At 50.6% G+C, this 27,060-nt stretch overlaps 2 protein-coding genes across 3 annotated transcripts in view; one reads left to right on the top strand and one right to left on the bottom strand.

Moving 5' to 3' along the window:
* FBXO41 (F-box protein 41) overlaps positions 1 to 8,884 on the top strand; it is a 46,142-nt gene extending 37,258 nt beyond the window's left edge. For both annotated transcript variants that reach the window (XM_072628813.1, XM_072628748.1), the window contains exon 13: positions 3,153 to 8,884. In XM_072628813.1, the coding sequence (XP_072484914.1) occupies positions 3,153 to 3,215 (63 nt within the window). In that variant the 3' untranslated portion in view covers positions 3,216 to 8,884. The remainder of the gene's footprint in view (positions 1 to 3,152) is intronic.
* Positions 8,885 to 10,164: 1,280 nt separating this feature from the next.
* On the bottom strand, positions 10,165 to 26,722 carry CCT7 (chaperonin containing TCP1 subunit 7). The gene is given in 12 exon segments (XM_072628922.1): positions 10,165 to 10,587; positions 11,143 to 11,349; positions 11,743 to 11,875; positions 12,264 to 12,361; positions 12,958 to 13,149; positions 13,460 to 13,624; positions 15,804 to 15,975; positions 16,268 to 16,320; positions 16,830 to 16,955; positions 17,329 to 17,435; positions 20,337 to 20,490; positions 26,482 to 26,722. Coding segments are annotated over 12 exon segments (1,632 nt in total). The 5' UTR covers positions 26,488 to 26,722; the 3' UTR covers positions 10,165 to 10,368.
* Between the last annotated feature and the right edge of the window lie 338 nt (positions 26,723 to 27,060).

Below are 27,060 nucleotides of genomic sequence, written 5' to 3'. Positions count from 1 at the left end.
CTGCTTTCTTCAGTTCCCTTCTGGGTACATCTGGGACTGTGATTATAGAATCCAAATGTGACGCCTCCACTTTTCCTTGATAGTGAAGAGTTTGTTATAAAACTCTTTGCAGATCTTTTCCAATTTTCTTGTTTCTTATCCTTAAATGCCCTAAGAACGATGTTACTTAAACTGGATCTCTCACCATGCTTTTCATTTGCCTTATGAGTCAATACTGCCTATAAGCTTCTGTCATCTTTGTCTGTAAGATTTCACAGATGTACATGTTTCTCTGCTTTCTACCCCAAGTCATGTGCCAAGTACTGGGAGGACAAAGAAAAGAAAAAACAATTATTTCCCTCAAGGAGTTTACGTTCTAATGAGAGAGACAACCGGGAAATAATTAGGTATCCACAAGATATATACCAAGTAATTGCAGAGAGAACAGCTGCAGTATCCACTGACATCCAAAAACCCAAGAGCATTCCATTTTCAGTGTATGCACTTCCTCAGCAGACCCCCTGGGACTCTCCTGTAATCACCCATGTTTTTCTGGGTTGGTCCTATACCACCCACTTATCACAACTGTGATATATGTTCCAGCCAAGACTCCAAGGGTCCCTCATTTGTTAGATGGGCCACTCCCCTGAAAACCTTTCCCTCTTGCGGCCCCTTTGTGAGAGCTGGTATTTAGGGTAGGTACCTGTACTCTGTCCTTCACCATTGATTCTGCATCTGGATTTGCCGGAGTTGACGTTATCATTGCACCATGCTCCAAGATGATACACGAGCTGCTCTAGGTGAGGGGCAGGCTTGTGAGTTTGAAGGAAAACTCATCCTGGGTTTGAATCTCAGCTCTTCTGCTTACTATCTGTGTGATCCTGAGTAAGTCACTTTCTTTCCCTGCACCTCAATTTATCCATCTGTAAAATAAGGTTTTTGGAATAGTCTCTTCCAACTCAAGATCTGCGTGTGATCCTTTGTTCTTCTGACAAGCATGGCCTTCATTTACCTCTTCTTTCATCAAGAAGTCCCCCACCTTTCTTACTAAGTCCTGGTCATATTCATCATTAAGGAGGTTACCAAAAGAATTCCTAAACGGTCCCATTAATAGTTGTTCTCATGGGATTACCTTGCTGTTTCAAGCAGTGTATATAGCATGATTACTCCTTCTCCAGTCCTCCATTCCATATCTTGTGGCTTCCATCTCTCCCCCTCCCTCACCAATTGTTCTCAGCATATCATCGTCATCATAATCAAAAAGTCATTTCCACGACCTCAGCATGCCCCAAGCTTCCAACCATATCCATGACAGCTCCTAGACCCGATTCTCAATCCCAATGTAACTCAGCCATTCTGCGGTGTTGATAAACAGCCTGAGTGCATTTTCCACAAATAGTAAAATAGCTATTTTCGGTAGCTGGTCTGACCTGTAAGCACAACAGCACAAGCATGCATCAGAAAGCTTCCTGTTCATTCGTGACCTGAAGAGAGATTCTCCATCCTCCCCTCCGCCCATTCCTCCCAAACACCTGCATTAAAGAACAAAATTGAGATCCCAGACAAGCCAGAAATCTATGCTAGTTTCAGGATATTTTGTGGATCAGCATCCACTCAAAACCATAACTTAGAAGCCCCCACCAATGTGTTTAACATTGTGGCTAGTCAGAGGACATAATTCCTTCATAGTGAAGGAATGTAATAAAATAGCCTCATGAGAAGAAAAGTGATAAAACATTTCTCCTTCCCCACAAACCTACCACAAAAACACATAATCAGCAGGGAGGGTGGACATGTGGATGGATCTGTCTTAAGGGCATGTGCACGTAGGAAACACGGAGGACCAGGGCATATTCCAGGCAACTCATACAAGCCCCAAGAAGCCTTCTGGTGATATCACAGCACCACCCTTCCTGGCTGGGCCTCCTCGGGAGTGTGATCCTCTGCTGGGCCTGGGGACCTACATCTAGGAGTCATGTAATCTTTCTCTCCCGCTCCAGTGGGTGTAACATTTTGGCTTTTTCCACTTTTCTGAATGTCCTGGGCTCAAGTCCTTAGCTGAGGTCCTCTTGCCTATAGGAGGAAAAAGTAGGTTGTGCCTTATTTCTTTTCACTTAGAATGTGAGCATCAGCTCTTTTAAGAAGGCAGGGCTGTCACTTCCCCAATCCCACTAGTCATCAGGCTAGGAAAGAAAACCTCAGTTACTTTCTCTTCATAAGGAGAGACACATGTCAGCTTCCATACTCTTTACTTTCCAGGAACGCAGAATAGGCCAGTTGTCACCCACAGGCATTAGTCTGTGTTTGAACCCTTCCCCTGTTAACAGAATCATCTTTGTCCAGAGGATTCAAAGGCCGCTCCTTCAATTTGAGTCAGTTTCTGAATACCATCACATATCCCCAGCAAATCATTTTAGGGGCTGCCTTCCAACAAATTTGAAAGGACTGCTTGGTTCTCCTCAGTCTCCTTCAACTAAAATGCTTTAGGCTTGCCATGTCATTGAAATTAATTGAGGAGGGGAGGGACATGGTCAGTTCTGCTTTAGGAACATCCCTGTAGCAGCTGTATAGATTATATCTCGATCCAAAGCAACTCTAATCACTTCTACTTATAAGGCAGATTAACAAGAACCCGCCCAATGTATGGGAAGGGGGTGAAAACCCCTTGAAAACGTACTACACAAATATGATCTGTGGAAGAACTTTCTCCACGTTTTGTGAGTCCTGGAGTCCCCGGAATCTAGTGAAGCCTATAGACCCCTTCTTGAAGAATGTTTTTAAATACATAAAATAAAATATGTAGGATTACAAAGAAATCCAATTAGACTGAAATAGTGAAAAGAAAGTTTGTGAAGCCCTGGTCTATGGGATATATTTGTAGTTTTAGTGAGGAGGTTTTTGGAAGGCCTACTCATCCCCCCATCCTCCACCCCCACCCCAGTGCTGTTCTCTGAAGTCCTTTGCCAGCCACTTCCTGAGCTCCCGTCACCATCCATCCTGGGAGAGCTTTCTGGCTATACTTGCATCTTTTATAAATGGAAGCATTTGGGCTAGGGGATGGAGGGACGTTTCACCCACAGCATTGGGCAGGAGAGGGAAGGTCAGGCCAAGCCAGGGGTCTGTGTCTCTGGTGCAGAGATGACCAAGTTCCTGACCCTTTCTCTTCTCTCCAGGCACTAAGACGTCGACCAGGATTCTCCAAGATCTTACACATCAAGGTAGAAGGTGGCTGCTAACCCCGGGCAGGGGGGCCAGTGGGCACCCCTCACCCACCACCTCCACCCAGAGGCTCTGGAGTGAACCTAGGCCTACAGCAGGCAACCTCTTTGGACACCCCTACCCAAGGGATGCAGGTTTGGACTTGACCTCGAGGGGCCAGTTAGCAGATGCTGGTCTTGGGACCAGAGAGACCTGGGTCCCCTCCAGAGGCCTTCTATCTGAGCTCTGGGTCAGTCTCATGGAATACCATCTGCTGTGGAGTCGATGGCTTGTTGGGGGAGATCCTGGAGCTGGTGCCCCTTGCCTAAGTCTCCACCCCAGGCTCTGCATCCCCCAATAAGGGCTCTTGGACTGAAGCTACCATCTCCTCTCGGGCCCCTGATGATGACCCAAATAACCCTCCCAGAACAGGGGCTGATTCGGGGCCCCTTGGAGGACAGGGAGCTCCAGTCACCAGCAGAGGCAGGCACTGACATCCTATACCCTGTCCTGGTCCCTTCCTTTAGGGGATCCTGCAATAAACCCCAACTGCTTCCCCAGACCCTTGCTCTCTGAGCCCCAATACCAGGGCTATCTCCTATATCTGACCTATCAAGGCTGGGGGCCATGGGGCCCCCTTTCATCTTCCAATCTGGTGGAGGGTGCCAACACCAAACTCAGTCCCAGTGGTGCATCAAGGGAGCAACCCAGCAGGACCCTGGGTCCCTCTCTGCCACCAGTCTCCATGGAAACTACAGGTGGGCCTGGAGGGGGGGGCAAGAAATGCCTGGGACCCATGGCAGCTCTCTAGAGGTGGGGGAGGGGACTAGTGTGACATCTTAGCCAAGTCCTCAAACTCTCCTTCCCTCCTTGGGGACCCTGGCTGCCTCTCCAGACTCCAAGGGACAACATTGGTCCCCTATATTCCCCTGCCGCTGCTGCCTCCAGTGAGTCTGGAGATTGCCAGGCGGAGACAACAGAGTTAGTATTTATTTCTGTAAGAAAAGACGATCCAGAGATTTTAAAGCAGAGTTATATAATGTGCATGTTTCTGAGCTCTCCACTCTAGATCCTGACCTTGACCTGAGTCCCCCAACACACAAATCCCTCCCAGGAAGCCTCTGCCTGAGGGGAAGCCCAGGGGTCTGCAGTAAGGAGGTCCTGGGCAGGAAGCTATTGAGATGAGGTTCATCCCAGCCCACCATGCTATGCTCTGAGAGCCACCAGCCCTGGGGGAGGGGAAGGACAGAAGGGAGAATCAGGTTGAGATGGGGGGCAAGGTGCTATAATGAACTGGATGTTTTGGTATATATATTGGCATATGGTGGAGGTAGAGGCAGAGGAGGGCAGCTGGCTTCCCCCTGCCCTCTGTCTCTCCTAAGAAATCACATCTGATTGACAGGTCTAGGAGCTCTCACCCTGGGTCCCTGTTAGGGGGGTCCCTTTCAGGATCTGGCTCTGAATCTAGGCTTGGGAGAAGCATGCTGACCCCTAAAGTTTCTCTCTCTCTCTCTCTCTCCCTCTCTCTGTCTCTGTCTCTGTCACTCTCCCCATCTCCCTCTCCCTCTCATTCTTTCTCTCTCTGCTGTCAGAGAGGCCAGACCCTGGAAACCAGGCACACTTGCTACTCTGAACAGTAGGAAGAAATGCAAATTTGGAGTCAAAGGACCTGGGTTTTTGACCACCATTTACCAGCTATGTGGCCTTGGACAAATCACTTCTCTGGGTCTCAGTTTCCCCACCTGTAAAATGAAGGGGGTAGGAGTGAATGGAAAGTCTCTCCCAGCTTCAGAAAAATGCTACTATGATTCTAGGGGAGCCAGGATGGAGCCTCACAAACCTTCATTCATGAAGTTCTTCTGGCTTCCTGAGCTAGGTCCTTGCCTCCATCCCTATGTTTCCTCCTCAGCTAACCAGGGCTGTCTCAGCTTTGCAGACCTGACTGGTCAGTTTGAAGATTTCCCTGATAGCTCTGGTCTTGTCCCTGGCCCACTCTTCTTCTGGGAACCTACCCCCCACCCAAGGCTCAGCTTCCCTGCCAGCCTAGCCAGATGTCCGCCAAAGGAAGCTGTCAGGAGCAGGTCCCCAGGGAATGTGGCCCTCAGTGCAGGGCACTCATCCTCAGGCTTGCTTGGTGGTCTTTGCCTCTACCTCGGCTTCTCTACTCACCTCTCAACTCCATGTGTCAGTGTCTGTCTACGTCTCCTTCTTCTCCTCTTTGTTCCCCCATCTCCTGCTGCCTCTCCAGGAGCCTGGAGGCTAAAAGATTTCTCCATCTCTACACTAGGCCCCAAGTAACCTTGGCATGCTTAACTTCTGCCTTTCAGAGGGAGAAGAACCTCCAGCCCCATGACCTTCTCTCTCTGGGCCTCACAGCTGCTCCAGGGTAACTCCCCACTCCCCCCACTGCCTTGACCCTTTCCAAGGAGGAGAAAGGGCAGGGAGAGGAGATTGAAATGAGAAAGCACAACGTTGCTCTGATGAGCCCTCCCATTTCCATTCCTTACCTGGTGCCCATTGTCCTCACCAGCCATAAGCCATGGAGGAGTGGCCACTCCTTGGGCTGTCCATAGCCCTCTGCCCAGGAGGAGACACGGGTTGTCATCTCTAGAAATGAACCCCCACCCAAGACGGCAGCAAGAGCTACTTTGATGGCTGAATTCAAAATTAGAGGACCTAGGGACAAATGCCCAATCTGCTGTTTGCTAGCTGTGTGACCTTGCAATCATTTTACTTCTCTAAGACTCAGTTTCTTCATCTGTAAAAGGAAGACAGTTGAACCAGGTGGCTGCTAAGGGCCCTTCTTACTCTCGATTGAAGATACTTTGAGCTTCCCTCCCTGGTCCCAGGGAAAAGCACAAAGGGAAGCCTCTCCTGGCTCAGGGACATCAGGATCCTCCCCAAGCCCATCATCCATATTGCTCCTGGTCCTTTCCCTGATCTAGAGACTGTTGTTCCCACAGCCTCCCTCCCTCTGTGTGTGTGTGTGTGTCTATGTGTGTGTGTGTGTGTGTCTGTGTCTGTGTGTGTACACAATGCTTGAAGGTAGGAGAAGACAGCAGGGCAGGCATCTGTTTCACAAGCTTGGGGCAGGATACGGCCGGGTCGCCTAAGGAGAGTGGACTGACTTCCTTCTTCTACCCTCTACCCCCTACTTTCTAGGGGGGTTGTGTGTGTGTGTTTGTGTCCACATAGACCGACTCATCTGGCTGTTCACAGGCATGCAATGCTACCAAGTTTTCTTCCCTTCCAATAGTTGCCAGAGGACTGTTGATTCAAATCGGGGCCTTCCCATTGACTACCTAGGTAACACTGCCTCCAGGTTTAGGTTTCCTCATGTGTAAATTGAGGGAGTTGGTGGGACAGATGATGCCTAAGCCCCTCCCATCTCTAAGACTGTGCTCCCATGGTGTTCCCCTCCAGAAAGGTGGTCCTATGGCAGGGACACTGGTGCACTGGCTATGGTAGTTTCTCTCCCTCCCCATTATTCTGTGCCTCCCACACATGGGAGCGAGGTTGGCATTGATACAAGCTTCAACACACACTCTCTCTCTCTCTCTCTCTCTCTCTCTCTCTCTCTCTCTCTCTCTCTCTCTCTCTCTCGGGTTTTGTGACTCTTTTCCAGGGCCAGTCTCTCCATGGCCCAACATACACACACACAGACACACACACACACACACACAACACACACACACACACACACACACACACACACCACCACACACTCTCTCTCTCTCGGGTTTTGTGACTCTTTTCCAGGGCCAGTCTCTCCATGGCCCAACACACACACACACACACACACACACACCCCACCACACACTCTCTCTCTCTCGGGTTTTGCGACTCTTTTCCAGGGCCAGTCTCTCCATGGCCCAACACACACACACACACACACACACACACACACACACACACACACACACACTCTCTCTCTCTCTCTCTCTCTCTCTCTCTCTCTCTCTCTCTCTCTCTCTCTCTCTCGGGTTTTGTGACTCTTCCAGGGCCAGTCTCTCCATGGCCCAAGCCTGACCATATTCTTGGTCCTTTAGAAGCTTTGTTGGAATGGGGAGTGAGGGACATAGCCACTGGCCTCCCCCAAAACAATGACCTTTGCTACCAGATTAGGGGGAGAGGAACCCAACAAAGAACTCAGTTGAGGGTTTTCATTGGTTTTGCCTGTTGGACAATCAGAGTTGGAGTTTAGGATGACCACAGAGGGTCCATTAGCCCTACTCTGTTCCCACCATCCTCAAAGCCAGGGTTCCTGGAGGAATGCAGGCTCAAGCTCTGCCCTTGAAGACCCACCTGGTCATCAGTCCCTCCGCCAGGTCAGGGGATCACCCAAACCCTTGCCAGGGTCTTAGGGCGTCTGCCTGAAGCACTTTATTTTGGCCCCCAGAGCTACCTTCCCAGAAATGTGATGATGAGGTAGAAGAGGGGAAAGGTGAGACAAGACCCCCTAGAATACAGGGGCCAAATGGTCACCCACTAAGTGTGGGGCATCTCAGCTCATCCTCATGGTAATGGAGAACTTGGGCAGGGGAGAGTGGGGCAGATTCCAGAGCTGGTGGGCACAGACATCTGGATAACCTTCAGTGATGTCCCCTTTCTCCAATTTAGCTCGGTTGAACTCCTTAGCAAACAACTGGGGAAGGAAATCCTGTTCCCCCAGTTCTAACCCCACTTCAGCTGGGGATCTCCCAGTGGCCTAGCATCCCCCTTCTTGGAGCAGAGAAATCACCACTTTGCAGGAGAACCCCATTGGACCAGAGACCCAAGGAGTTAATAGGACCCAGGGACTCCAGACTGCTGAAGGTGGGATGGCTTGGAGAGTGCTAAGCCTGACCTGGTGACTGGAGACCTCATGTAGGCAGGTACATTGGAACTAGAAGGGAGAGGCCTCCCTGAGCCAAGCCTTGTTCGTATCACCCATGAGTGGTCATAAATGCCTAATCATGGTGGGCCAACAGCCTGGGAGGTACTGAGCAAAAGCTGATTCACCACCCACCCTGCTCCACCCCGGGACTTACACTGATTTATATATTTCTATATGGAGTGTGTATATATTATTTATTATGGATGGACATAGTGGTTCTGGTCTTGGTCCCTCCCCCCTCCCTGCTTTCCTGGGGGGAGGGGGGATGCAGAGCCAGTTGAGTTTCTGCGGTCAAAACAGAACCTAATGCAAATCCTCCTCCACCCTTGTCTCCTTCCTGAGGGCCCCAGCCCATCCTGGTCCCAACTAGGGCCCCTGACAATCAGACCAGGTCTCCCCACCCCCAGGCCCTCAGCTTGACTTGTGGACAACTGGCTGCTGGGCCTTTGGTCAGAAAACAGTCTAAGCTGGGCAGAGGAGGCTTGTCCCCTTTCCCTCCGCCCCCACCACCCCTTCCACCAGGGAGTGTCCTTCCCCAATAAAGATAGCACAGGGTTCCAAACCCACCACCCCCAGCCCAGGCCACAGGCCTGAACACCAAAGGGTTCCTTCCCACGCACCAGGCAGGACGAGCGCCTTTGGGGTCTCCCTTTCATTTTGTCCCCTCCCCTGCCCCGGGGGGCCCCGCTCCAGCATCACCCATAGATGCACTTTGGTGTTGTTGCTTTCTACCCTTTGCCGAATGTATTCTGAGCGTGTACGTATCTCCGAGGACCTCACACGGGCATCCCAGTTAATGACTGGGTGGCCAATAAAGATTATGAAACCCGACTGTGGCTCCCTGGGCCCAGGCTTGGTGGGGGACAGGGGACTGGACTCAAGAAGAGTCTGGGCTTTAATTGGGGGGGAAGGGGGAGTAACAAGTGTCTTGAAGCGTACCCAGTAGACACAAAATAAATGCTGGTCAGATAGCCAGAATGACAATGCCAAAGGTGCTAAGTTGAGAACCAGGCCCTTGGTTCATACTCAGGCTGGGATACTTAGTACCCATGACCTTGGCCTGGTAACTTTCTTTGCAAGATGGGAGGAGACAGCCCTCCCAGCTCTCCACCATGAAACCCTTCGTCCTCCCCTGGCAACCAGCCCCCTTCTGGGAGCAGGACTTAGGACTCCCCTCCTTGCAGGGGGGAGGGGTCATCCTGCATTCAAGCATTAGGGCAAAGCCTAGGCTCTAACTGGGGGTCAGGAGGAAGGCGGCCTCCAGTGGGACCAGGCACTAATACTGGCCTGACTAGAGGCCAGAAGGCTTACGTAGCCAGGCTCCTTGACAGTGGCCAAACACTAGGCTGCCCCTTTAACTCCATCAGTAAAATGGGCCAACTACCACCAGGCCTTGAATTGGATTAAAATGTGGGGGAGGCGGGCTTGGCCAGAGGCTAGTGACCACCACTTGCTCCTACCCCAGGCAACTCCAGGATAAGCTCTAACAGGCTTCCCAGTAGGTAGATTGCCTCCTCTGCCACTGAAGCAGCCCATGCTGGTCAGTCTTAACTTGAAGCATCCCAACCATTCCACTTAGGGACAGCTCCTGGTGTTACCAGGGGCTACAGTCCTTGGTCCCTTGGGACAACTCTGCCCCAGCTCTCTCCCTGGGGGCTCCCAGAAGGAAAAATACCACCCCACTCCCCAGGCTAGGGGGGAGAAGTTGGGAGTTATGGAGACACAAGAGCTCCCTGACAAGCCACAGAAGGCAGTCTGGGGGATGGGGGCACACAGGGTCAACTGTGATCACTCTGCCCCACATACTTCAGCCCCCACTGTAAAATGATGGGGGGACACCTAGCAGTTCAAATTCCTGGGAGCCTCGAATGCCTCAGGAAAAAGCCCTCATGCTCTGCTGCCCACGAGCCAGCAGTCTCCTGGGCTCTGTTGCAGCCTCTGCTCTGGCCAGGGCAGGCAGGACAAGGTCAGCAAACACCCTGCCCAGGCAGCCTGTGGCACAGAAGGATCCCAACCCCCCCCCCCAGGTACAACCCAGCTGAATCTACGTCCGGGGAGACACCTCACCCTCTGGGACCCATCACTGGGTCCAAAGAATCTGTCTTCCACAATGACCCAGATCTTGAGTTTTATTTAAATAACCTTCCAGAACAGAGCCAGGTGTATTTGTCTCCTCCTGCCCCTCAACACCAACTAACTGCCTGCCCTGCAGACAGCTGGGGAAGAACAGAGCCAGGTGTATTTGTCTCCTCCTGCCCCTCAACACCAACTAACTGCCTGCCCTGCAGACAGCTGGGGAAGCAGAAGGGCCTTCTTCAGTGAGGGCGGCCTCGCCCCCGGCCCCGGCCCACAGGGGGCCCATCCACAGTGGAGCGCGGGTTCTTAATGGTCTCATCCACGGACACAATGAGGCAGGCAGCCTCAGAAGCAGCGGTCAGGGCGTTGATGCGGACCATAGCAGGCTCCCACACAAAGGCTTCAAAGTTGTCCGCAATGTCCTCGTTGTTGATGTCCACGCCATACCACATGCCACCCTGAGACAAGACAGGATGGGGGCCTCCATCAACTACATGAGGCTGAACTGGGCTAAGCGCAACCAGGGATAGCACAGCTCCACCCCAGAGCCCAGGCTCCAAGGAAGGCACTCCCTGGCCCACACACACTTGGTACTAGGAACGGGCCCACCTGGATCCTGCACCTCAGCCCAAGGTCAGTAGCAGGCATCCCCTCCTGGTCCCTAACCTCACACCTGGACCACACTCAGGGATCTTCTGGGCATAATGAAGTGCACTGGGATTTCATGACAAGAATCTGTCACTACTACACAAACCAGGACACAGCCTCAGAGAGGTAGGTAAGAGGGCTCTGTCCAATATCATGGTGGGCATTTCTGGGGTCTTCCACCTCCCCAAGTATGTGGCAAGGCCAGGCCCGAGTCATGCTGCCTCACATTCAGCCTTTCCTCAAGGCCTCTGATCCCAATTGCCCAACATTCCTATAAAGCATTTCTGAGTGTCCGTCAAAGGAATGACTGCCAAGGACCCTCTCCAGCAGACCCCTCCCCTGGGGCAGGACGGAGACCCACCCACCTGTGCATGCTTGGCCCGGAGCTTGTTGAGGATGTTGGTGGCATCAAAGCCAGCATTGTCACATAGCTGTCGGGGGATGATCTCCAGGGCCTTGGCGTAGGCCCCGATCAGCAGCTGCTGCTTGCCAGGGATGGTCCTTGAGTAGTCCCGCAAGTATTTGGAGAGCTCCATCTCAATTGCCCCACCTCCTGCGACCACCGAATCATTCTGCAGAGGAAACCAGAGCCCACTGTAGGACAGGATGCCAATGGAGCCCTCCAGGTCAAGAGCCTCTGTGGACAGGACCCTGCACTCAGCCATCATTCAAGCTGGACAGGTAACCCCCAACCTGACCTGTCCCTGCTGTGGGAGCCCCCTACACAACCTGACTAGGCAGCTCACTGCTGAACAAATGCCACCGCCCCATCAGGATGCTGGACAGAGAAGGGAGCTCAAGTCCAAGACCTTCACTATCTATTCCTCGGGTATCTCCCAGAGCAGCACAGTGGAGCAGGTCCTTGGGGCCAACTCTGGCCCTGTGGGCATGGCCTCTGCCATGCCCTTGCCTCATCTCCCTCAAAGTCTGTGTCCCCAGGACAAGGCTGCTGGTCGGCCATGTACCTTGATGGCTCTGCGGACGATCATGATGGCGTCGTGGAGGGATCGCTCTGTCTCCTCCATGAACTGCTCAGCGCCCCCTCGAAGGATAATCGTGCAGGTTTTGGCCTTGGGGCAGCCAGTGAAGAAATTGTACCTGAGGAGGAGAGGGCCCCCAAACAAGCCTCCATTAATTCCTCTGCCTGCTCTCCTTCCTTTGGCCCTAGGAGCCTGCAACCTCCTCAGCACACCCACTGGCCTCTGGCCTTGGCCAGGACACCCCACTACCAGAGAGCTCTTTCCCCACACCCCAAATCCCTCCCTAAGGGGGAGGCTTTGACTAACAGCTACAGGATGTCAGAGGCAGCTCCATGCCCACTGGCCCCCATGCCCACTCACTGACCCTATACCTTGCCTTGGCACTGTCCCTCAACCTTCCCTTCCCCCACACACAGACAAGCTTTCTCTGTCTCTGCTGATCACAGTAGCCAAGTGACCAGGATACTCCACACCAAGCCCAAGCCCCCTGAGGGAGGCAGGCTCACCTCTCGCCTCCAATCTGTGTCTCTTCAAAGAGCTGGCAGCTGCCCAGAACATCAGGGGTCAGAGAATTGACACTGGTCTGGATGGAGCCCCCACAGGCCTGGGGAGGGGAGGAAGCATCCTGGTTTAAAAGGAGGCTGGGGCAAGATGTCCCATCCACCTGTGCCTAATCACTCCTAATCACTCCCTAAAGCTGGTGCAGAGCCAGGGTACCTTCTGCCATCCCTGGACACAGTGACCCCTCCCTGTGCCCATCCACTGCAGGAGGGGAGAGCCCAATACAAACTATTCAGAGAGTCATGGGAAGAGTTTGCTCAGAATGCTGGGAGCTCTGCCTCTATGACTGACAGGGCCTTCTGGGAAGGCAGCTCCCAAGGACAGGGTGAGTAGCCAGTGGAGAGGCTCCCTCCACCAATGGCGCAGGGTTCTGGGCACAAGGTTTAGGCTATGGAATTCCTTAAGATTTTAGGGAGCAGAGTCATCCCTCTCTAATTATAACCTTGCTTAGAATGATGAGAAAATGAGAGCTTATTCCCAAGGCACATACTTGGGACCAGAAGAAGGCAGGCAGCTGACGAACAGGCTGGGGGTTTGGGAAAAGCTACCAGGGATCAACCATTTGCTTCAGAGACTCTGTGGTCACAAGGTGAACAGGGTTGGGCTTCCCAACCTCAGCAGTCCCCTTGAGGTCCGCACTCACCATCATCGTCTACGCAGATCCTCCTCTGGGACGCGGCCAGCACAGAACATGTCCCGGTCAGCGAAATACTGTGTAGCTACATCCCCAATGGGGAGCTTGGACAAAACGACCTTGGCCCCCGAGTTGGAAATCTTCTCTAACTTGTCATATAAGATGTTCCACTCGGCATCCACGATGGCTTGGTAATCCTACCCAAAGGCAAGAACAAAGGCCCAGGGCCCAGCTCACCATCTCCTATCATCCCAGGAACACCTGAATGGAAGGATGTGACCCCAAAGAGGAGGGCAGGTCCCCAGTAACTTCACCTCCTCCCTCCAAGCACCCCAAATGGCCTAAACCCCAGAGCTGCCTTCAGATGTGCATCTCTGAACACTGGCATAAGACTGTAGGAGCTAAGGAAATGGGTTTAGGAATGCCTCTACAGCCCACCTGCTGGGCCCAGTGAGGAACCACTGATCCCTAACCAGGTACCAATAAGTCCTATCCCATGACGCCTACCGCCACATTGTGCACGCGGACTTCGGCATTGTCTTTCTCAGCCTTCAGCTCCAGTTCGACATTCAGCAAGGCAATCGTGGGATTGGTGTACTTCTTGGGCTGCATTTCAAACCCAGCGTAAGAGAATGTTTTCTTGAAAGCAACACCAGCCACCAACTGGGACTCCTGAAAGCAAGTTAACAGTGTCACGCCTGACGTGGTTTTTGTGGATGCAGGGGTGGGCAAGAGAAAAGGTTGAGAGCAGACTCCCTCAAGCCCAGCCACTGCCACCCTGAATCCCGTGGATGATGTCCCCAACAGTGGTCCAGCCTCTGCTGAAAGACATCCAGTGAGGGAAAAAGCTGAGCAGGCACCTCCAGAGGCAGCCCCTGCCCCACAGAGGTGCCTTACAAGGGCAGGAAGTTTCTCCTTATGTCATGTATAAATCAGGGTCTCTGTAACATCTCCCCACTGCCCCAGAGGTGAGCAGGACCCCCTGGCTCTTCGTCCAGGGGAGGTCTCCCTGTCAGCTTCTCAATGTCTTTCCTAAAATGTAATATTCGCCCTGAGCAACCACGGCCTACCTACTTATTCAGTTCTCCAGGCCTCCACTAGAGACACCCAGCTCTGACTGCCATCATGCCGGCAGCCTCAGAGTGACCTTGAAGGCCACACCTGATCCACTAGATCCCATCTTTCTCCTTGAAGAATGAGACAATCTTGGTTAGGAAAAGTCTAGAAACACCTGTCCTACCTCAAAGGAAAAGAGCAATGACCTTATTTCCCTTAATAATCACATCCTTATTTTAAGAAACGTTATTTTGTTTCTTTATTTGTGTGAGTCTTTCATTAGATATTTTTCCTTTAAAAAATCTACTGGCTGTTGAAGTTTTTCCAAATAAGCATTTCTCTCTTTAAAACAGACAAAAAGCAAAATCTCATCTTTTCCACATGATCTGCTGCCTCGGGCCCAAAAGCACGCGTGGCTTGGTGGATTACTGGCTGGTAACCACCCCCTGCTCCAGTCATATCCCACCCTCCTCCCTGCGGATGCCCACTCTTTTCTGGGCCAGCATTATTATTCCATGACCACTGGGCAGGTCCATTCAAGGTTCCTGGTTTTACTTCCTTTAATAAACCCCCAGAAGCACCTGTACCACCCATGATTCTCTGTGTAGACGAGAAAAGATATGGTATTAGGCTGACTCTCTGAGCTCAACGTAGGAAAGGTATGGTCAGTCCATGGCCCTCTGAGGAAGCCTGACTCCCTTCCTCGGCTCACTCAGATCCCTTCTCCACGTTTAGGCTCTCTTTTCTAGGAGACATGAGGGATAGGGCTGATAGCCTGAGAGGGCAGACTGAAACTTATTTCCTCCCCTTTCTCTTTCTCTCTGGATGTAGCTAATGCAGAAATCTGTTCTGTGGGATGTACGTTTCTTTAATGGCCTTTGTTTTTCTTGCGTTCTCCATGGGGAGGGAGGGAGAGAATTCAGAAGCGAAAATAAAGTTGCATCAGAAAAAGAACCCCAAGATCTCAGATTCCAGCAATGTGGGGAAGTCAACGATGGTTTCAGAGGAAAGTTCTAGGGAGTTATGAGGGTCTCCTCAAGGTTAAATGACTGGCAATCTTCTTCCTGGCCACTCAATGCCCACCAGTACATGGCACTTCCTCTTTAGAATCACAGTAAAACAGCCAGTCTAGCTCATGGCGAGGGCACAAGAAGTCCCTCCTCTGCCATCTGTGGGTCTCTGGCCAAGGCTAATTTCCTCCCCTATAACTGAGATCACCTCTAAGGTCTCCCTCAGCAACTCCATCCAACACTGCCCACTCGAAGAGGGAGAAACTGCCTTTTCTCCTCCCACCCAAGCCATCAATAATGCCATTCTCTGATGAAAGTGATTTCACCTGCAGGTGACCTCTGATGGCCAGGTGCCCAGCAAGGGTGGCGGCTGGCTGGCTGCCCCCAGAGCAAGCAAGGCTGTCTGGATCCAAGGACTCCAGCACTGTCATTTCAAGTTCAGGATGAACCAGGTGATTTGACATGGCAAACTGCTTCAAAGATGGTGCCAACAACGGCACAGCCATTAGAAAAGAGACTTTGGCCCTGCATCTACCAAGTGGGGTGCCCAGTTAGAAATGATCCAGAGTGCCCTGTTACCAAAAAACAAACCCTAGCATCCCAACCAAGTTACCTGTCAAAGTACCATACCAAAACACGACTAATTCACTTGGCAATACTTTCAAACGTCACCAATTAAGAGAACCCAGATGACACCAACAATGACAGAACCTCCCAGGGATGTGACCTTTTACAGAGGCCAGTTCTCAGGCTTTCATGGGGCTGTGGGCAGCGGCAGCACTCACCTCCAGGGCACCACCCTGAACCTTCTTGATGCCAATCATCTTGAGCTGCAGCAGATCATCAAGCATCATAACAGCATCCACCACCATGATGGCAAAGGCAGCCTTCTGCTGGGAAATCAGCTTGGAGCTCAGCGCAGTCATAGCACACTTCTCAAGCAGTCGCCTCTGCTCCCTGGCACACATGGGCAGTCAGTGCCTAGCCCTCAAGGGCCACCTTCCTGGGAAGGCCCTGCCCCCTCTCCCCTCCCTGCCAACTCTTTCCATTCCACTTTTCAAAGTATTACTAGGGACAGATGGTGCCTGTGGGCCCAAGAGCCCCCGGGGCACCCATTAACTAAAGCCCATGTTCTGGCACTTGGCTCAGGCTGGGCTTCCTCCTAGGGCCCCACAGGCTGACTACAACATGTTTCTGCACCTGCCCTGCCCAGGAGGAGCCAGGGACTTCAGGCATCAAGCAGACTCACTCTTTGTCTTCATTCTTTACGGTCACAGCAATCTCCTTGATCTTGCTGACTGCCTGCCAAGAAGAAAAAAAGCCACTTCATTTGGGCTGCAGATAAAGTGAAGGACCACAGGTCTGCGTGTGAAGCTGCTTCTCACTAGTCCTCCCTGGCCCTGCCCCACTCACTGTGTAGAAGCCAGGCAGATGCCACAGGCTGACCATGGCTGGGAACTTCCAGGGACAGGCAGTTACAGACTCTGAATCTACTTCAGAATATTTTGTGATTTCTGACACCTGTACGTGTCTTCATTTTACCCTCACAATCTTGTCTCAACTCTGGAAGGTAGCTGACAGACTTGCCTCAGGCCCCACAGAGTTCAGGCCTAGCCCACAGGTCTCCTGGCTCCCCACCTCAGATTCTACCTCTCTACCACTTCATAGTCTCCTGGTGGGGGAAACCACCCTGAGTCTGCGGGATCAGGAGCTACCAACCTGTGGTGCTAGCAAACTCTCTTCTCTCCTAAAAAAGCTGTTAAGCCCTAGGCCTGGCTAGTGTAGCCTGGCATAGCCCAAGCTTCACTTACCAGCTGCGTGGCTGTGCGGAAAGCCCGAATGATGATCTGGGGGTGCAAGCCTTCCTCCACATAGGATTTCACTTGCTTCAGGAATTCTGCTGCCAACAAAGTCACTGAAGTAGTCCCATCACCGACCTGCAGCCACAAAATGACTTAATTCTCAAAGCTCAAGAGACATCTAGCCCTGCCACCTAGCACAGTCAGGGTCCCAGCAGTCAGAAGGTCCAACCGCCTCATATGACCTACAGAGGGGAGTACAGGGTCACAGGCAGGATCTGAGTCCTAGTGCATGCATTTCTATCCAATTGTTAACAAATAATCTCTTTTAACAGAAACAATTAGCAGGCACCAAGCAGACACTTAACAGCTGCCTGTACATTGACAGATTCATCTAGGACTCTGAATATGACAAAATCACACTTCCCTGCCCCCGCCACGCCAGCAGGGAGGTGGTGTTCAGACACTGGGACTATTAGTGCAACACCCCACCCCAAGCTAGCTCCCTCACCTCAGCATCCTGTGACTTGGCAATGTCCACCAGAGTCTTGGCAGCAGGATGAACAACATCAAGGAGCTTCAAGATGGTGGCACCGTCATTAGAAATTGTTGCTTTGCCTGTAAGGAATATCGGTGGGTTTAGCCATTTTCATTCACTGTATTCAGCCTACACACAAATGACCCTGGTGCTCTTTGTCCTCAGATATGCAAGGACAGCAGACAGTTTCTGTCTGTCAACCACAGGCTCCTGAAGGACCAGGACTGAAGACATCCTTCCCCTGAATGAGAAAGCTTCTGGAGTCTTGTTTAAAAGCTGCCCCCACCTTGGACACAACCTGAGCCTTGCCAACACAAGCACTCTGAAGGCCCAAGTCCAAAATGACTTTCTTTCCTACCCTTTCCTACAGCAACATTAACACCACCAGGCAAGGAAGGACTACCCCCTACAGCTTCCAGCCCAAGCTTCATGTATCAAAAGTAATCCTGGTGGATGCCACACGACTTGAGGAAGGGGCTGCAGGGCAAAAGAAGAAAAAAAGTTCACAAAAAGGAGCTGGACCATCTCTACCACATGCCACAGTGCAGAAAGTACCAGAAGGCTTGGGAAATCCCACCTCTGAACCTTACTAGTTGTGGGATCCCAGGCAATTGATTTTACCTCCATCTGCCTCAGTTTTCTCCTCTATAAATGGCCATTAATGTCCCCCAGCTCTAAATCTATGCTGGCCAAGGCCCAGAGAAGGTGCCTCCAGCTTCTGGAAAAGCACAGCCCCAAACTCCAGGGGCTATCAGGCCAAGTGCTCAGGGTGCCAGCCAGCACTGCAAATGAAGAGCACGAGGTCTCAAGAAGGCTCTCCCTTTACCCTGACCAGGGTGACTATATCTGTACCTGTGCTGTCCTCCTCCTCAGTACCCTGGGAGTGCCCCGACCCAGAAGGGTCTCAATAAGCTACCACTGTCAGACAGCAGAGACCTGAGAATATGCACAGGGGAACTGATGCCCTCTTTACCCTCCCCACCTCGAGCACTGGACCAGAGTCTTCATGAAGGCCTGGGTTCAAATTCTACCACAGTTACTCAACTAGATAGGTGACCCCAGTCATGACACTAACGTCCTCAGCCTCAGATTCCTCACCTATAAAATGAGAAGGTTGGACTTGATGGTCTCTATAGTCCCTTTCAGTCAGTCAACAAGCATTTATTAAGCACCTACCATGTACCACGCAATGCCCCAAAAACTGAGAACACAAAGAAAGGCAAAAACAATCTTTGCCCACTGGAATTACCATTCTGATAGGAGAGACACAATATGCAAACAACACATATAAGATACATGCAGAGTGGATGGAAGGTTTTCAAATATTTGGGAGATATGCTACAAAGATAAAACTCACCAGAGATATTTTTGGGTGGGAGAACCCAGAGGTGAAATTGACCAGAAATGCTACAAAGATGAAAGTGAATAGAGATGTCAGAGTTGAAACTGAACAGAGATGCTACAGAGGGGAAGTTGACAGTCCTGGGCACCACACTGGATCTGGGAGGGAGGGGGAGTGGGGGAAAAGATCATGAAATCAGTTTTGGACATAAGAAGTTTAAGGTGTCTACAGAACATTCAATTTAAGATGTCTAAAAACCTTTTGACCCAGCAATTATCACTTCTAGGACTGTAACCCAAAGAAATAAAAATGGGAAAGAGCCCCATGTGTACAAAAATATTTACAGCAGCTCTCTTTGTGGTGGCCAAAAACTGGAAATCGAGGGAATGCCCATCAATTGGGGAATGGCTGAACAAGCTGTGGTATATGAATATAATGGAATACTATTGTGCTATAAGAAATGATGAACAGGAGGACTTCATAGCAACCTGGAAGGGCTTATATGAACTGATGCTGGGTGAAAGGAGCAGAACCAGAATACTGTACATAGTAACAACCACAGTGTGCGAGGAATTTTTCTGGTAGACTTAGCCCTTCACAACAGTGAAGACCTAAAACATTCCCAAAAGACTCTTGAGGAAAAATGCCATCCACAGTCACAGAAAGAACTATGGAATTGGAGTGCAGAACGAAGCAGAATATTTTCTCTTGTGTTATGTTTTGTTTTGTTTTGTTTGGGTTTTTCTCATGGTTCCTCCCATTCGTTTTAATTCTTATATGCAACAAGATGAAAACGGGATTAATAAGAATGTATGTGTAGAACCCATATAAGACTGTATGTCATCTTTGGGAAGGAGGGGAGAGGGAGGGGGAAAAAATCTAAGACTTATGGAAGTCATTATAGAAAACTGAAAACAAATAAATTAACAAAAAAAGATGTCTAAAAAGAAGTTGGAGATGCTAGATGAGGGGTAAGCAGGAAGTATGAGGCAGGATAGGTGGATCAGAGAATCATCAGCAGAGATAACTGAATCCATGGGAGGTTATGAGATCACCAAGGAAACCAGTATAGAGAAGCAAAAATGGTGCAGGGGGGAGCCTTGAGTGTGACCTAGAGAAATATCTAGTAAAGAATTCCAGCTCAAAATGGATGATCCTGTGATCTCGTCAAACTAACAATGGCCTGGCAAATGGTAGAAGGCTCTTAATAAATCCTTGCTGCCTATGTCCCCTGCCATCAACCCAGGCGGGTTCCTCACTGTCCCCTATAGCAGCCTTGCTCATTCCTGCCCACCCTCCACTCAATCAGAGAAACCTTCCCTGCTCTTTTCAGCCAACTGAAATCCTTCCTTTCTTTGCAGGCCCAGCTCAGGCCCCATCCTTTCCAAGGCGCTTTCTCCGATTCTCTCTCCAACACTAACCTTCCTATTCTAGGAATACCTCACACTTCCTGTCTGTACCCCCATACTGGTTCACTGTCTTACTGAGTTTTCTGTCCTCTATGCAGGGCTTTTCCTACCTACTGTCCAGCATTCTCTAAAGCAGCCTAGTGAAACAACCTCTAATTGTACTCTAAGAATGAGAACTCCACAGTGGCCTCATCTCTAAAAGTCAAGAAAAAAGCAGAGCCTAGACTCACCTCTACCATCGACAATGAGCTTGTCCATCCCTCGGGGTCCCAGAGTGGTTCGGACAGCCTCTGCAATCACCTGGCAGGCGCTGATATTGCTGACAAGCTGAGGGATCCCTTGGGAGCTGTCCGTCCCCTCCTTCAGGAGGATAACTGGCGTGGGCTGGAAAAGGAGAGAAGGGCTAATGTTCAACCATTCCTTTCAGTATATGCAAGTGTAATCAGCCAAAACAGTAAATGCAACTTCTATACTTATTTGTAATGGGTTATTTTTCCAGCCTTCCCAATGGGTGGGGAACGGACAGAATTTGGAACTGAAATTTTTTTAAGCTGAATTTTAAAATCATGTTTGAAAAATATTTAAATACAACCCTTCACCCCTTCCCACCCTTCCCCCCAGTTAAAAAAAGTCCAACTCTAGCCAGCCAGCACTGTCTTCAGGAAGAATCAGGCCACTGGAATTGGGATGAAGCAGAAAGGAGGAGGTTCTGTCCCTTCAGGTCCCTGGAGTGAACAGTCAGTTGTCTCGACATCACAGCTCGATCAGAGGAGCAGATGGGGCCCTAGTGAGAGCCTTCAGTGCCCAGGGCTTCAGGTATGTTCCAAGGATGCTTAGACAAGATGCCCTCAACAGGGCCAAAGAATGGTAACCAGCTGGCAGCTGCAGGGTGGGGGGCGGGGGACAGCCAACATCAACATATCTGTAGCTCAGTGCTCTGGCTTGAATCCCTCAGTTGGGATACCATAGCACTGCCCCAAGTAAGGAGCTCCTAACTGCTGGCTAAACACCATTCTTCATTTTCCATAGGTGAGAAGAAATAACCAAGAAGTTTCTGGAGTTCCTAAAGTCCAAATCAAAATGAAACCACAGCACTGGGGATGTCAAGACTACCCTCCCAAAACACTCCTCCTCAAAAACAAACTAGGGCTTCCCTGGGATTTGAAGCAGCAAGAGACCTAAGAAATTCACTTAACAAGCAATTATTAAACACTGATTATTATGTGTCAGAGAGGTAAAGCAGCCCAACGGATGGAGAGCAGGCCTCAAAGGCACAAAAACTGGATTCAAATCCTGCCTCTGTCACGTGCAAACTGTGGAAAAGTGGCTTTATCCTCAGTGCAGGATAGACAACACTAAGAGAAAAGGAGCAAGTGGCCTTGGTAGCAGTGGAGTCCTCAGCCAGGACGACTTGATACCAGTGAAATCCTATGTGATATCCCCATCCTCCAAGTGCCAGGCACTGGACACAGTGAATTCCCATGAGAACAATTTCAGTCCTCCAGGACGGTCCACTCTAACAGAGGAAAGCCTCACTTTACCGACCCCACTGTGAGCTGGCCCAGACGCTAAGGGTTCTCTAAGGGGGGGGGGGGGTCTTGAAGACAACTTTCTCTACTGCCTTTCGCTGTTGTTTTCTGGCCAAATCATGGGCCTCTTCAAGGCTCGTCTTGTGACTGGCCACTGATGCCACGAACTCCAAGGGAGCACTTACTAAATGCTTGCTGACTGACTGAGAGAGCTTCTGGTGGCATGCCATCCAGCTTCTCTGTGACAGCTCCCACAGTGACCCCAAGTCAAACACCACCGAGGTTGCCATCCAGCAGAAGCTGCCCCTAGAGCTGGCTCTGATCTTGAGCTGGCAGGGGAAAGATCCATGAGGAAAGGCAGACCAGGAATCCGAGGCCTCCCCCACCCCTTCCCCACTGCCTAAGCCACCAGCAAAGGCTCTAAGTCTGGGTCAAGACCAAGTAGAGCAAAGAGGGTCAAGCCAAGAGTGAAGCAATCAATGGAGAAAGTGGGGATAAACATCCCTTCTGTCTAAAGCCAACAGTTCCTCAGAGTCTCCTTGGCCACCACAGCCTGGAAGAATTGGGGAGCCCTGGGAGAGGGAAGCAGGGATAGAGGACAAGGGGGAAGGAAACAGCCATGCCATTTCCTAGACACTCTCCAGATGTGGCAATCAAGGAGGAAGATGAGGAGGCCCGAACTAAGTCAGAAAAGCCAGGGCAGCTATTCTCCAGCCCATTCCCAAACTGGGGCTCCCAGTCCATGATGCTTAGTTCTTTCTCCTAGTACACTACAAAAAAAAGGAACTTCCCGCAATCAGAAAACCGAGGCTATCTGTCCCATTCTGTGATGGCACCAGACTTTGGACAAGTCAGAGAATCAGAAATTTTGAGCTGAAAAAGCTGTCAGGGGCCAAGTGGTCCAATGTACACTGTACATCCCCTTCAAGAGGGGTCCTTCCTTCCCAGGGTGGCCTGGAAGTCTACAGCACATCGGGGGAACCTTTCCTCAGCTTTAGTTGGATCAGAAACCTGTATACTGAACACCTTCCACCTGGCACCAAGGAAAACATATCCAGCCCTCCTTCGCAGGATGGCTAGAAGGTGCTCATTTCTCTAGTTTCCTCATTCCCAGGGAAAACACCCCTTTCAACCACTGTCTCCAGATCAATGTCCCGACTACACTGTGGTGCCCAGAACTGGCTCTATTGGCTCCCAATGTTGCCTGGCAGGGGCAGGCACCAGGAAGGATCTATCACCTCCTGGATCCTGCATCCTGTGACCTGTTTAATGTAGCATTCCTTCATATTCAGCATTTCCCCCCAAGTATCTCTAAGGAAGGAGTTCCCACCATCTTGAGAAAGAGGGGGGTTGGTTTTTAATAACAAAAAATGTCAAAGACTTCCACGTAAGTTATTGTTCTTATGGTATCTGTTAACTGAGAAAATACATATTGCATCCTGGGCCATCTCCAGCCATCCTGATGAGTATCAGGCCACTGGACCCAGATGGCACAGGAGAAGAAAGTGAGGTTGGTGACCTTGCACTCCTCCTCAAAAACAAACTAGGGCTTCCCTGGGATTTGAAGCAGCAAGAGACCTAAGAAATTCACTTAACAAGCAATTATTAAACACTGATTATTATGTGTCAGAGAGGTAAAGCAGCCCAACGGATGGAGAGCAGGCCTCAAAGGCACAAAAACTGGATTCAAATCCTGCCTCTGTCACGTGCAGACTGTGGAAAAGTGGCTTTATCCTCACTCAAATCAAAGTCAACTGCAAGTCATGTCATCATCTTGATGTCATGGTCTTCTTCGAGAACAAAGGACAAACACAACATGATGACAAAGAGCTACACTGAATTTTATAACACTTTTAAATGAACTGGTATTTTACTGATCACAACACTGGTACACACTTTAAAAAGCCACCTATGGTTTGGCCTGCAGAAAGGAGGGCAGGTTTGCTGGATAACTGGATCTGGAGCGCCCTGGCCCAGATCAAGGGGATGGCTACAAACACTAAGATTCCATCTAGCCTCAACATTCTGTGTTCTGGCGGCCTGTTGACTGACATCCCACTGTGATTCTGTGACTTGTAGAAGCTGAGAACCTGGGACCTCTTACCCAATCATCTAATCAGAAAAATCCATTTATTAAGCATATGCTGTCATGCTGAGTGTGCTAAGCGCTTACAACCTAAAATAAAAAAGCAGAGTTATACCTAACAACCCACCATACAACCATATACACCAAGTATGTTACATAAAGGCAAAGGGGGAAAGTGAGGCCAGTAAAACCTAGGAAATTAAATAATAAAACTGTTTTCAATTACAGAGCATTTCCTTCATATTGGTTAGTCAATTAAAATACCTAAATTAATTCAACAAAAGGCTAACTGGAAGGCCATTCGTGGCATATAATTATGCCACATAATTACAATGGTCAAGCTTGACTCCAGCTGTGAGTCTGAGAACCTGACCTTCCTTCCCAGCACTGCAGTTGTGGCCTGGGGGCCCAGGGGAGTGTATGTTTGTTAGGGGTGGGGACACTGGCAGAGGGCAGGGCATCACCCATGAGGAATGGAACATATGCAAACATGGTCATGGTTGGTTTTGCTGAATTTTTTTCTTTCTTTTTAAGTCTTTGTCACAAAGGATAGCTCAATGAGGAGTGGAGGGGGAAATACTTGGAAACAATGGATATAAACACAAAAGTGATCAATAAAAATGACATGACATTTTTTAAGCATCCTGTTTGTTTCTACATCTCCTGAGCTTGTCCCCTTTTCTGTTCAACTTTAAGGTTAACAAAAAATGCCACATAGGGCAAGTGGGTATTATGCCTGCTTATTATGATGGACAGACCAAGGCATAGAAAGGTTACGTGACCATTCCCATGGTTACACCTCTAATAGGTCATTGAGGAGGAAAATGAGATGGGAAGCCAATTTCTTAGATCCATGTTTGTATTTCAATACACATCAAACCAGAGTGATCTGCTGTCCCAGGGGACCAGCTGGGACAAAGGGGCTCTCCAGTCTGGGAGTGAGGCAATGAATCAAGGGGAGCTGTCCAGACGTGCTTCCCACCCACCCCACCCCCAAAGTCTCCACTCCTTTTTGAGGGCCAGCTCAGATGCCAAGACCTACACGGGACCATTCCTGACTCTTTCCTCTTCTCTGCACCGACAAAGTACCTTGGAACAATTCTGTAAGTACTCATCTGTTTACATGTCAAGAAGCAGCTAGGTAGCATATATAGTGGACAGTATACAAATTTATAAGAGGGGATGCCACCGGTTTATGAGGTATATTAGAGGCAGCTAGGTGGTAAAGTGGGGCAGAGTCCTAGATCTGGAGTCTGCACTTAACCACTGCCTGATTCAGTTTCCCTCTCTGTAAAATGGGAATAATAACAGCATCTACTTTCCGAGGTGGTAGGGAATGAAAGGAGACAGTTTTTGTACAACTCTTTGAAAACCTTATGCTATCTACCATCACTTTCCCCACACAGAATACAACGCTCCTTGAGGATTTTGTCCATTTCCCTAGCACAGCAGCCAGCACGGAGTTGGAGCTTTAAAAAAGAGGGGAGGACACTTGGTGGTGGAAGGACAGACAGCTGGATCTAAAGATTTGGGAACCATCTCCATAGAAATAACTGAAGTGAGCACATGAGATACGAAGAGAGAAGCCAGGACCAGGGCAAAATCTTGAAGGAATAGCTCTAGGTTCAGGAACCAGAAGATGGATGATGAACCAGCAAAGGAGACTAAGAAGGGGCAGAGAGAAAAAGAGGATGAGAGTGTGTGTGTGTGTCTGTACATGGGAGTGTGAGAGAGAGAGAGAGAGAGAGAGAGAGAGAGAGAGAGAGAGAGAGAGAGAAGACAGGAAGGAGAAAAGAAAGAGAAGAGAAAGAAAGAGGGGGAGAGAAAGGAGAGTCGGCATTATCAAATTCAACAGCCCCCAATGGGGCAACTCAGAATACATGAAAAAAATCACTCTGGTCTAGTTAGATTTGTAGGAGGCATGAAAGAAGGGTTCAACATTAGGAGAACAATTAGAAAAATCCAGTAGTAACCACAAACAGAAGGCACAAAGGTCTAGCAGAATGGGCACCGAGTGAGCAGGGATGAATGAGTCCTTAGACGGGAGCTAAGCACGCTCTGTAGGTATCCGGCACACAGTAGGCTCTCTATAAATGCAGATGAGATAGGGGGATCGAGGTGCGTGACAGCTGCAACCTTCCTTCCTCTTGGGGTGGAATTCAAAACCCAGACTTCCTCCGCCGGTTCGAGTCCCCGAGTCCCCGGCTCTCTAGCAGCAGAAGGTGGGAGCAGGGCAGGCGCCATCGCCTCCCTCGCCGCCGTGTCTCAGTTTCCTCCACGGTCTCTTAGCAGCTCTACAGCTTTCCTCAGGTTCAGCACAATTAGCTCTTTAATAACCCTCGTGGAGCCCACGCTGGGGCTCCGCCCGGACTACAGCTCCCAGCCTCCCCCGCGCCCGGGGCCCGGCGGCGCCTTCAGCGCCGGACCCCGGAGCATGCTGGGAGTCCGAGTCCCGCGCCTACCGCGCGCTACGCTCCGCCCGCCAGGCCTGCCCTCCCCTCCCGATTCCGCTGCCCCGCTCCCGCCTCAGGCCTAGCCCCAAGCCCGGCCCAGCACCGACCCCGGCCCGGCTCCAGAGGCTGCACCAGGCCCAGGCCGCGGGTGAGCCCGGAGCGCGGCTGCTGCGCCGCGGCCTCTCCGGCCCCGCTCCAGCGGCCCCAAAGGCCCATCGGGGCGCGGTGGGGTCCTAGGGGACGACCCTCGGCCACCCGGCAGGCGCCCGCAGGCGGATGGCAATGGATGGAGCCGGTGGCCACTCACCATCATCTCAGACTGCGAATCAGGAGCCCTCAGGTAGCCCGCTCCTCTCGCCGCTCTGGAAGCCTCCGGCGGCCCACAATGCCTCGCGCGCGAGCGCGGCCCAGAACCTTCGGCGCGGAGCCGTTGGATGCGCCGAGCCAGGGGGCGGGGCCCTCCGGTGACTCTAAGGCTGGAGTGGCCATAGAGTCGTCGAAGGACGGAGAGAAGGGCTCCGAGGGCTTCCAGGAGCGCGCCCTCCTCAGCTCCGGAGGCCGAGAATCGAAAAGAAGAGCTTTCGTCACATAGGATTATTACAAAGTTTGAAATGACAACGTATAATAAAGTTTTTGCAAACCTAAAAGCATCAAAAAAACGTGACTAATCATTTTCTTAGGAAATCATAGATATATAAAGCAGGGATTCTTTTAAAAATAATTTTTTATTGATACGTTTTGTTTTACGTTGCCTTTATAACATTGCCCTTTAAACAAAAAATGATTTTTAGGGAAAAAGAGGAGGAAAAGAAAAAACAATTAACAAAACTGATCCAAAAAGAAATGTATACATTGTTGCACACCAATGGACTTTAGGCGTCTCCTC

Source organism: Notamacropus eugenii, chromosome 1, assembly GCF_028372415.1.
Source record: "Notamacropus eugenii isolate mMacEug1 chromosome 1, mMacEug1.pri_v2, whole genome shotgun sequence".
NCBI classification, from domain to species: Eukaryota; Metazoa; Chordata; class Mammalia; order Diprotodontia; family Macropodidae; genus Notamacropus; species Notamacropus eugenii.
This window is presented reverse-complemented; position numbering and strand designations above follow the sequence as displayed.